Source organism: Dromiciops gliroides, chromosome 2, assembly GCF_019393635.1.
Source record: "Dromiciops gliroides isolate mDroGli1 chromosome 2, mDroGli1.pri, whole genome shotgun sequence".
NCBI classification, from domain to species: domain Eukaryota; kingdom Metazoa; phylum Chordata; class Mammalia; order Microbiotheria; family Microbiotheriidae; genus Dromiciops; species Dromiciops gliroides.
This window is the reverse complement of record NC_057862.1, coordinates 330,885,035-330,896,922: the sequence shown is the minus strand read 5'-3', so window position 1 is coordinate 330,896,922 and position 11,888 is coordinate 330,885,035. Positions and strand designations below refer to the sequence as shown.

Genomic DNA, 11,888 nt, shown 5'->3' with positions numbered 1-11,888 from the left:
GGGAATGGTTGAACAAATGATATATGAATGTAATGAAATAATACTGTGCCATAAGAAATGATGAAGTGGACAGTTGCATAGAAAACTGGGAAGACTTGTATGAATTGATACAGAGAGAAATAAGCAAAACCAGGAGAACAATTTATACAACAGCATTATGGTTGTATTTATATGGTTCTTGTGTGTGTCTTGGGAGGTAGACTCCTAAGTATTTTATACATTCTGTGGTTATTTAAAACTTTTTTTTTAAGTGAGGCAATTGGGGTTAAGTGACTTGCCCAGGGTCACACAGCTAGTAAGTGTTAAGTGTCTGAGGCCAGATTTGAACTCAGGTACTCCTGAATCCAGGGCTGGTGCTTTATCCACTGCACCACCTAGCCGCCCCTATTTTAAATGTAATTTCTTTTTCTATCTCTTCCTGCTTGGTTTTATTAGCAATGTACACAAATGCTTATGATTTATGTAGATTTATTTTATATCCTATAACTTTGCTAAAGTTATTATTTCAGTTGATTTTTAGTTAACTCTCTAGGGTTCTATAAGTAAACCATCATATCATCTGAAGAAAAGGATACTTTTGTTTCTTCTTTGCTTATGTTTACTCCTGCAATTTATTTTTCTTGTTTTCTTGTTATAGCTAACATTGACAACATTATGAAGAAAAACACCTCTGCAAGATTTTAGAATTATGATCAATGCAATGACAAACCAAGATTCCAGGAGACCAGTGATGAAGGATGATGCTAACTTCTTGATACTGAGGTGATGGACTTAAAATACAGAATGAGACATATATTTTTGGACATAGCCAATATGGTATTTGTTTTGCCTGACTATGCACATTTATCATGAGCATTTTCTTTTTCTTTTTGTGGAGGATTGGGAACAGGAGAGAGAAAAAATAGAAGCTTGTTAATTATAAAAATAATTTATATAAATTGAAGTGGTCAGAATAATCTCCAAGTGCTACTATGTCACTAATATTTCAAATCTATGGTATTCAAACAGTGCCTAAAAAATCACTTCATTATTAGGTTGACTGACTTTGCTGCACTATTTTTCAGCATACTTATTTGCTTTTGCTATACTGACATAACTATATAACTATATAACTATATATATATATATATATATATATATATAGTGAGTTCTTTGAAGGCAGGGACTATCCTATCTTGTCTCTTTGTGTATCCTTAGCACTTAGCATAGTGCCTGACATATGACAGTCATAGGCATTAATTAATGCCTATTTACCAACATACCTGCTTATTGATTTTGTGTTTCAAAGGTGCCATGACCAAGTAGTTCCTCAGTGGTGGACATACTAATGATAATGATGGTCTCTTTACTTAACTAGGCTGGTTCTTGGAAAACTGATACAATCTTCTGTGGGACTCACTTCTAAATCAGTTGTCTATATGCAGTAATATCATTAACTACTTATAATAAAGATCAAAATCAGTGTCACATTAGAAGAAAAAGGAAGAAAACTCTTGGTCCAATTACAATAGCTTCAACTGACCTATTCAAATAGGCAGTGGTACTCAAAATGGGAAATGAATAAAGAAAAAGATATGAATTATATTTATTATGATTATAATCTCTGATAGAAATTTAACCAATGGAATTTCTACAATGAATTGGGCAAAAGAGCAGATGACTCAACAAGCAAGTACTTGATTTCCTTGGCAAAGGGAAAGATGGACGTTATTTTGCAAAATGATTCAGAGGAAGAAGGTAGAAGACTATAAGTGGTCAACTCACAAAACAGGAGAGGTAGATGGCAAAATGAGCCTATGTTTTTCTACATTCTTTGACCTTGGCATGAGGCACAACTGACCTAGATTATTCAAAGAATATTTATAGATGATATTGGAAGAAGAATAAATATATTTAAAATGGAATACATCTGGCAATGCTTCTCTAATGGTCTATTTTAACCAGCAGTGAAAATGGAACTACTAAATCTGAGCTCTCATATTTTGATCTTAAATGCCATATACAAGGAATAGAAAATGTAACTTAAGAAAACAGAGTTAGGAAGAACTGGACCAGACTGAATACATAGTGAAGAAAATCATCCTGGAGGCCAAACAATTTTGAAACCCTTGATTAACTTATTTTCAAAATATCTAAAAGAAGGAAAAGATACCCAGATATAGTTACAATTTGTTCATCTCAAAAAAAGAGGTCACAATAAGGCCATAAGCTTGTTTAATAGATGATGGCTTTCTTGTGGGCCCCTCTTGTCCTGAAACTGGACAAGCCAAATCACATCTAAGATCTAAACTTAGGGAGTGCTTTCTGATATGGTTTTTGAGGATTGCATGGCTTTCTCCTCTGCTATAAACAAAGGGAGCCATTCCCTTTTATAAATATATCAATCTAGAGCATGCAGATCCTTGGTAGCTCAGAATGTACTAATCAAAAGTAAGCTAGATAAGAATAAGCATATCTACTGATACTACTTCTCTGGTGCTTAGTGATTATACTTAGATTCATGGACTTGGAGTTAAAAGGCACTTTAGGGGCTCTCTAATCCTACCCCTTCATTTTAAAAATGAGGAAATTAAGGCCTAGAGATGTAACTTGATTTGCCTAACATCACATAAGTAGTAGCAAAACCAAGATTTGAATCCAGGTCCTCTGTCTCCAAATTTAGCACTCTTTGCATTCATTGACTCATGGTTGCCAGAGTACTTCAGCACAGCGCTTCCAATAATTCCAAGTTAGTCTGACACTAGTCCCAGTATTTTTAATGCCAATAATTTTCTAATGATGCCATGTGCTGAGAATCATGCAACAACACTTCCTCTCCTGAATCAAAATTGTGGGTGAATGAAAGGGCAATGGAGAGACTCACTGTAGGCATGAGTAGGCTGTAGCTTGTAACCAAGGATGACTTTAGAGCAAAAATGCATTCCTACCCCCAAAAAAGATACCATCTAGGAAATGCACAATCAGAAAGGAGGCTGTCTAGTCATACAATAAGATCCTGGGGTTGTCAGGTGGCAGATCGGATAGAGCATTGGCCCTGGAGTCAGAAGGAGTTGGGTTCAAATCTGGCTCAGACACTTCCTAGTTGTGTGAATCTGGGCAAGTCTGTTTGCCTCAGTTTCCTCATCTGTAAAATGAACTGGAGAAGGAAATGGCAAACTACTCCAGTATCTTTGCCAAGAAAACACAAAATGGGGTCACAAAGAATTGGACATGACTGAAATGACTGAACAACTACAAGAGCCAGAGATAACAGATAAGGAACAACTAAGGTAGACCATTGTGAGACTATTTTAGGTAAGTAAAGGATAACAGGAGAATGAACTGGCAAACTTAGAATGTTAAAAAACCAAGAGAAAGGTCTCAAGTGCCTTAAGGAGCTCATAAGGATAGAATAAGAATAAGAATGAAAGGCTTGTTTTTTAAATTAAAATTTTTTTTAATCAATGAAAAAACATCTGTTTCTTCCCTGCCACTGAGAAAGAAAAACAAGACTGGTTACAAACATGTATTGTCAAGTAAAAAAAAATCCCAAATTCTATATGTCTAACAACATATAGATCTATATAGATAGATAAAGATATAGATATAGTTATACACACACATGAATAAAAACACAATTAGGTTGATCAGAATTCCAAAGTTTTTTAGAAGTAGTCTTTACAATATTATTTCATAAGTTGTACTTTTGGTTCTGCTCTCTTTCCTTTGTCTCAGTTTATACTAGAAGATGAAGTATTTTAATTTGCAATGTGAAGGGAATATTCACATTGAGGCTCTCATGGATCCACTGAAGTAGTTAACCTTTTATCATGTCTGCTTATTAGGTGAGGTCAAGCCAATGCTGTGGGTTAATTAGTTATTACCATTATCAACAATATATATTTGTTGGGGAACAATAAAGCATGAATTCTGTATAAAACATTAAAGTAGATCAAATCTTGATAAACAGACTAATACTTTTGCTTCCAAAACCACCTACATTGAATGGTTAATATGACAAAAATGGAAAATGTTGAATGTTGGAGGGGATGTGGGAAAATTAAGGCACTATTGCACTGTCCGTGGAGTTGTGAACTGATCCAACAATACTGGAGAACAATTTGGAACTATGCCCAAAGGGCTATTAAACTGTGTGTACCCCTCGATCCAGCAATAACCCCGCTAGGTTTATATCCTAAAGATATACTAAAAGGGGGAAAGGACCTATTTGTACAAAAATATTTGTAGCAGCTCTTTTTGTAGTGGTTAAGAACTGGAAGCCAAAGGCATACCTCTCAAGCTGTAGTATAAAATTGTAATGGAATATTATTGTGCTATAAGAAATGACAAGCAAGATGATTTCAGAGAAACCTGGAAAGACTTAAATTAACTGATGTACAGTGAAGTGAATAGAACCAAGAGAATAGTATACACAGTAACAGCATTATTATTAGATGAAGAACTGTGAATGACTTAACTATTCTCAGCAATACAATGATATAAGACAATCCTAAAGGACTAATGATGAAACATACTATGTACCTCTAGAGAAAAACCTGATATTGGTTGAATACAGACTAAAGCATGCTATTTTTTTTTACTGTTTTCCTTTCATTCCAGTCTTCTAATACAAAATTACTAATATGGAACTGTTTTACATAATTGCACATGTATAACCAATATATGATTGCTTACCACCTCAGGGAAGGAAAAGGGGAAGGAGGGAGGGATAGAATTTGGAATTTAAAACTTGAAATAAAAATGTTTTAGAAAAACAAACAAATAACTATTCCTCAATTACTTCTTTGGAAATACTTACATGAACTGATGCTGAGTGCAGTGAGCAGAACCAGGAGAACATGGTACACACTGAGAGCAACATTGTTCAATTGTTCAACTGTGATAGACTTAGCTCTTCTCAGCAATACAATAATCCAATACAATTCCAAAAGACTCAAGATGGAAAATGTTCTCTACATCCAGAAAAAGAACTATGGCATCAGAAGGCAGATCAAAGCATATTGTTTTCACTTTTGCCGTTTTTTTTCTTTCTAGTGTTTTTTTCCTTTGTTCTGATTCTTCTTTCACAACATCACTAATGTGGAAATGTTTAACATGATTGTACATATATAACCTATATCAGATTGCTTGCTGTCTTGGGGAGGTAGGAGGGAAGGAGAAAAATTTTGGAACTCAAAAACATACAGAAAGAATGTTGAAAACTATTTTTACATGTAATTGGGAAAATACTATTAAGAAAAAAATAAATCATAAAAAGTTTGAAATTATTGAGATTTGTCTAATGAATATTATTGTACAATAAAAATATAAAAAACCCAAATATCAAAAAAACTCAGCTATATCCCTTAATTATTCCATTGTGGACATTTGAGTGTCATTTCTTACTGTTTACTCACTGAACAATCAATACAATTCTGCAATTGGTCAAAAAAGGGGAGGTGGGTAGCAAGGAAAGCACCATTGAGTCAGGAAATCTGGACCATAAAACTAGCTAGCTCTGTGTTGTTCTAAACTCTAGATATGTCACTTGATGTCTTCAATTTTCAGTCTCCCCAGGTCCCATATTTATATTCCCTTTAGTGGAACTGTTACAAGAGTGAGATCACAGAGAGCTCTGAGCTCCTCAAAAGATAAGAAACCCTAGGTAATGATGTTATGAATGGATGGTAAATAAGGTTAAATTATCTCTATAGTTTCTTCTAGTTGTGAGATTCCATGAGGTTAAGAGCACAAGATCTGGTGACTTCACAGAGAAATCACTGTGGCAATTGAACCCCGGGAAGAGTAACCTCTGGATCCTAACACTATCCAAAGACTCCCATTTCACTTCAGGTTTATTTTCTTGTAACACGGTGAGGACTTCTGAGCCACTTCAAGGTCATTGGAAGAAAGAAGCTATGTAGCTACTGGCATCTATTATCCCTTACTTCCTTTTTCAGCATCCACAGCATCTACCACCCTCGTTCAGTGGGCTGAGGCTGCTTGGGAACTTGGGAATCAGGTCCTCCTAAGGAAGGGTCCACCTTCTCAAATTTTCCTCCTTCCATCAAAAAGAGAGAGAGAGAGAGAGAGAGAAAGAGAGAGAGAGAGAGAGAGAGAGAGAGAGAGAGAGAGAGAGAGAGAGAGAGAGAGAGAGAGAGAGAGAGAGAGAGAGAGAGAGAGAGCGACCTAGTTCCTGCATCTGTCCTCCTTGAATCTGAAAGCTCTTTATGAATCATTTAGAGTCCTTGAAAACCTTCTGGGAGTAGCTTCTTTCCTTCACCCAGCACGCCCGCGCGCGCACACACACGCACGCATACAACCCCACCCCCCAAAAGCAATTTGTTGGAAAGCAAAAGAGAGCTGAAAATGTAGTCTTTTCAAAGACTTGAATTTTTGAATGGGGATAGCACAGGCCACATCAAATCCCAGGAAACATTCAACTCAGAAACACAACAGTTTAAAACCGCCTCCACTGAATCCAAGGAAAAGAAAATCAGACCAAGTAGCAGAAATTTGATATAGAAACAAGAAAAATGATTTAAAATAGTTTTCTTCTCATTTCCTGTATTTGCTTAGATGTGCAAGTGCACAGGTATAGGGTGGGGAATATAAGAAATGTTCAGCAAATTTTTATGGAATGGATGAATTCCTGCTATGTGCTTCAGTTTGCAAGTTCTGCATTCCCATACATCAGACACATTAGACATTAGACAAAATATCTTTTTGTGTGCTGATACACAGCACACAGCCATGTTAAAATAAATCTAAAATTTGTATAGTGATTTAGAATTTACAAAGTACCTTTAAGCATCAACTTCTAGATATTATCCCTATTTTTGCAAACAAGGAAACTAAAGCTAACAAGTTAAGTGCTTTTCCCAGAGAGGTTCACTGATTATATAGCAAGTTAGTAACTAACAGAATCAAGATCAACCCAGGTCCTTTGAGTCTTGTATGTAGAGGGCTTGCCACTATGTCACACTATCTCTGGCTTCAGGTTTATAAGGTTGACTCCAGCACTAAGCACATCTCTTTAACCAAGGCTTCCATTTGTTGGACAGAAACTTTGGCTTAGAGCCCCTGACATACTTAGGAGTCTTTCCAAGAGGCAATGCAAGGCACCTTCCATAATAAGTTAATGAATATTTAGTAAGAATTTGTTACATGCCCACCACCACTGTCCAGTAGACATAAGTAGAAAAACAAAACAAAAATGTGATCCCTTCTCTAAAGGGATTTACAATATACTTGTCAGAACTAGTCCCCCAAAACAGAACAATTGGAGAACAAAGAAAGGTTAACCTGAGTATTACTGACTAAAATGCCATGAAAGTTCAGGGAATTATACAAACTGGAAGAATTGAGATGGATCTCATGTAGTTTGTTAAAAAAAAATTTATAAAAGTCTTTCAGGATTAGAAAAAGGGAAGCAGTGGAAAGAAATCCCAGACAAGGGGGAACAGCAGGAGCAAAATCATGGAGGCAGGAATAATCATAACCTGTATAAAGGAATGAGAAGAGATTTTTATGGATTCGCCTGGTCTGTAGGTTGAAAAGTAGGATTTACTTCAATAGATCTGTGGCTTTATCAAAGTGAGTATAGCCTCCTATGCAAGGCAGATGGTAATCAATCAATGTCTTCCCATCCTGTGTGAGAATCTTGCCTATGTTTTCCCAAAAAGCCTCCATATGGAAGTTTTCTGGTATCCCACTTTTGGGGAACTTATGTGGCATTTAGGATGTTATTCCCCATCCTTGCAACAACCCATGAAATAAAGTGGGAAATAAGGTTGAATAATAATAACTCTTATTTATATAGCACTTCTAAGATTTACGAAGTTCTTTCCTTACAAAACAACCCTGTGGAGCATATAGTGAAAGTTACCTCTACTTTACAAATAAGGAATTGGGGTTCAGAGAAGTTAATTCATTTAACCACGATCACATATTTAGTAAATGCTGGAGTTGGAATTCTAATAATGATGGATGGGAAAGGATGTTGATTTGGAGTCAGAAGAAGCAGGTTTGAATCCTGGCTCAGTAACTTACTAGTTGTTGACTTTAGGTATATAACAACCCATGTGAACTCATCTATAAAATGAGAGGATTGAACTAGATGATAGCAAAGGTCTTTTTCAGCTCTAATAGGTTATGGTCCTAGAGTTTTGGTGCTTCATTTTGCATGCATTTGGAAAATGATACAAGTAGTCTACATCTCAAACTAGCTCTTTAGTTACCACAAGTAGGTAACCAGGAAACTGTCTTGCCCTGGGTTCTCATACGGTATGACTTTGAATGGCAGTGCAGAAGCTTAACTCAGAAAGCTTTATTTCCTAAAAAAGACAATATTTTATGTACCATTCATTAAGCATCCACAGTGAAATATAGAACCATTTCACATTTTATCAAATTTAATTGTAAAAAAAGCTCTTAATTGTAGTAATGATCTTTTCCAGTATTTTCCCAGGGGCTTCAGGCCAAAGAATGATTTAAGAAGTACCATGAAATTTTCCTCTTAAATAGATCTCGATGCTTGTTCTGAGCAAATTTTTAATTCAGAATTTGTTTTCCTTCCCTGAAGGTGATCTTCATTCTTTCTTCTCCTTCAAAGTTTCTGATTTTAACCACCTTTTTTTTTTTGCCACCTTAGACAAAAAGAGAAGTAGGTTTTGAGGTTTAATTTAAACGAAGATGGGGAATTGCTGGAAGAGGACCTTTCCGGGCATATTGAACATAAGCCAGGGGAAAGGGAGATGAGAACAAATGGGTACAGAGGAGAAGAGGAATCTAAGGGAAACAATGTACACTTGATGGAGGAAGGGCTGGGGTTCAAGTAAGAATACTGATGTTTTCCATTGTTCTGTGAACCTGGAAAGAAAAAGCATGCCCAAATCCAAAGAATACCGTGTATACTTTGGGGCTGAAGCTGGGGTTCCTGAGGGCAGTCCCTTCATTCTGAAAAAACCCAGGAACATCAGGCCCTACCCAGCTCATTGGATGGTAGCTCCTCTTTGACCAAAGATTTGTGCAGCCCCCACACCCCCGACATTTTTCGTTAGTAATAAAGAAGATGAAGATACGGGTAAGGAGAAGTCTCTTTTTAAAGGATTCTTCGTGGTCCTAGGATCCCAAACTTTCTCTCACTCCCCAAAAACAAGCGCATCTGTCCCAAAAGTAAAAGCCAGATAGATCCGTGCCTAGAAATAACATTTATTCTAAGGGCGTGGCGCAGTGCATCATGGGAATCGCTTTCCCTCCCCTCCTTTTCTACCCCACCTTGTGCTCTTACCCCTCCCCTCCGCAGCCTCTGAAATGATTGGCAAGCCATGTGATTCCCTCCTTTGCCCCTCCGCTTGGACACCTGGAGACGAATGGACAGATACAGCGACAAACCACAAGACCCCTAATTTCTCCTCCAGCCAATAGAAAACTTGGCAGCCCCTCCAGCCCCATGCCTTGCTTCTTTCCTCTCTCTTCTTTTCTCGTTTTGAACCCGCCTTCCTACTCCATCGCCTAACCTTCGACGTTTGACAACTCGACCGGCCAATGAGAAGTTCCCGCTCTGGGTGGAGACTCGATCAAGTGATGGGCATCCAATCCGGCCAATTGATCGCTCTACCTGTGGGCGGGGTGTGAAAGGCAGCCAGTGGTGCGGCGGCATAGATGAACGGAGAAGAAAAGGGGCGGGAAGTGCTTCTCTGAAGGAAGGAGGGGAAGGCCCTGGAACCTAGCGCTTGCCGCTGCCGCCGCCGCTGCCGCCGCCGTCACCGCTGCCCGAGTCGGAGGAGGAGAAGCCAGAAAGAAAATGGCGGCCGTGGCTGCGGAGGCGGCAGCGACTGCAGCGTCCCCGGGGGAGGGGGGCGCCGGCGAGGCCGAACCAGAGATGGAGCCCATCCCCGGCAGCGAGGCGGGCGCCGAGGCCGGCACCGATCCCCTGCCTGTGACCGCCACCGAAGCCCTGGTGCTTGACGAGGCGGACAGCAAGCCCGCTCCTCAGGCCGATGAGCCGCCGCAGCCGCCACCGGGGGAGCTCGCCCGGAGTCCCGGAGCGGCGGGGCCCGAGCCCGAGCCCGAGCCCCGGCTGGAGCCCGACTCTCCGAGGCTCGAGCCCGAGGAGAAACCTCCCGCTCGCTCTGAGGAGAGTGAACCGAAGGAGGAGGGGGAGGCGACGACAGCCCCACCGGGACCCGAGCCCCTGACGCCGCCGCCGGAGGAAGGGAAAGAGCCGGCTCCCGAGGAGCCGCCGCCACCGCCGCCGCCGCCGCCGCCGCCTCAGCCCCAACCCCAGCCCGCGGCCCCGGCGCTGGTCCCGCCGGCGGGCGGGGACTCGGCCGTGGCTCAGCTGATCCCGGGCTCGGAGGTGCGGGTCACCCTGGACCACATCATCGAGGACGCGCTCGTGGTGTCCTTCCGTCTCGGGGAGAAGCTTTTCTCGGGGGTCCTCATGGATCTGTCCAAAAGGTACCGCTCCCGGGTGGGGGACCCCCGCGGCGGATCCGCCTCCCGCCCCCTTCTCTGTCCATGCGGCTTCTGGAGCTGCCCGGGGCCGGCCCGCGGGCAACGTGCTCTGAGTGCTGGGAGGGAAGCTGGGCTATGAGAGCGTGCCCGGGAGGGAGATGCTCCGAGGGAGGGAAGGAGGGAGGAGCCCCCCAAGCTCAAGCTTCCTTCCTGACCCCGGGCCCCCCATCCTCTCCGGTGCTGGGCGAATAGGACCTCCCTTGTGGCATTTTTCACACCACTCTTGGGGAATGGGTGAGTGGACTGGGGGGGGGGCGTTAAGGAGGGGGGGCTGCTTAGGGGGAAGCCGGCTCCACAAAGCCACTCTTTCCTCTCCCCTCCTCCCTCCTCTCCCTCCCGGCGGCTCTTCCAGGAGGGGCTTTAGAATATCTTCCCCCCACCTCCATCCCATTTCTCCTCTCTTAGAGGCGTCTGGAATGGGACAGGTATGGCATCGTGCCCTTGGAAGAGGGATAGTGCATCTCTAGGTGGAATGAAGTTGTTGTGGTGAAGTACCCTCATTTAGATGGTTTTGTAGGGAGGACTTTTGGGTGGGGTAACCTTTATTATAATTATGATACAGTTGAGGTGATTTGATAGACAGTATCAAAACCAAATCTCTTTCATCATCAACCTTAAATTATTTAGGGAACAGAAGGTAAAATCCATTTAATAGGCTGGAGATTTTAGTCGGGAACTCCATTAAAGCTTGATTGAACCTGGTATGGGGATTCTTTTAAGTTGAACAAGGTACTTTAGATTTCAAGTGGATTTTTCTGACTGTTAAGCTAGATCTAATTACAAGGAAAGGAATGATCCATGTGTGTACTTACGATACAGGTCTAACATTTTTGTAAACACTTTTTCCTTTAATTTGACTCCATAGAAAAATTTAAAATCACGATATTCCTTGTAGAAAGATTTAATAAAGAAGACAACGGATGTGATAAGATTTTTCTGGTCCCTCTAGAAAGCTAGCTTGTGAGCCTCCACGAGGGCAGGGACCTCATTATTTAACCCTTGTTATACCTCCATCAGCATCTCACAGTGTTCAGCACATATAGCTGTGCTTTAATAAGTGTTTGGAATCGAAGGATTGACAGTGGAGTAATCATGGTAAATATCTATGAGTGTTGAAGACTGTAGTTTAGGGTGCATATTTTAAAACTGAAAGATTGAAAATTTTGGATCCGAAACTTCAACAAAGTCTAACTGTAACTAGAACTTCTAATTTATATGCTTGCATATCTAACTTCAGTATATACAGTAAAGGTGAATTAGGTGATCTATTTACAAGTTCAGTGTTAACTTTCTTATTCCCTTCTTTTGCAGATCTGAAGTGCAGAGCCTCTCATTCATGGCTCTCTATTCTGTTTCTTTTAACAGCATACATTCTGCTGATGGTATCT

General features: G+C 40.6%; 1 protein-coding gene across 7 annotated transcripts in view; it reads left to right on the top strand.

Moving 5' to 3' along the window:
- The first annotated feature begins 8,358 nt into the window (after positions 1–8,358).
- The window catches only part of PWWP2A (PWWP domain containing 2A), a 38,695-nt gene continuing 35,165 nt past the window's right edge, over positions 8,359–11,888 (top strand). For 2 of the 7 annotated variants that reach the window (XM_043982976.1, XM_043982975.1), the window contains exon 1: positions 9,266–10,443. In XM_043982976.1, the coding sequence (XP_043838911.1) occupies positions 9,788–10,443 (656 nt within the window). In that variant the 5' untranslated portion in view covers positions 9,266–9,787. Of the gene's footprint in view, positions 10,444–10,520; positions 10,735–10,837; positions 10,926–11,888 lie in introns of those variants that run through there. The other 5 variants (XM_043982974.1, XM_043982973.1, XM_043982977.1 and 2 more) reach the window with 5 other exon arrangements.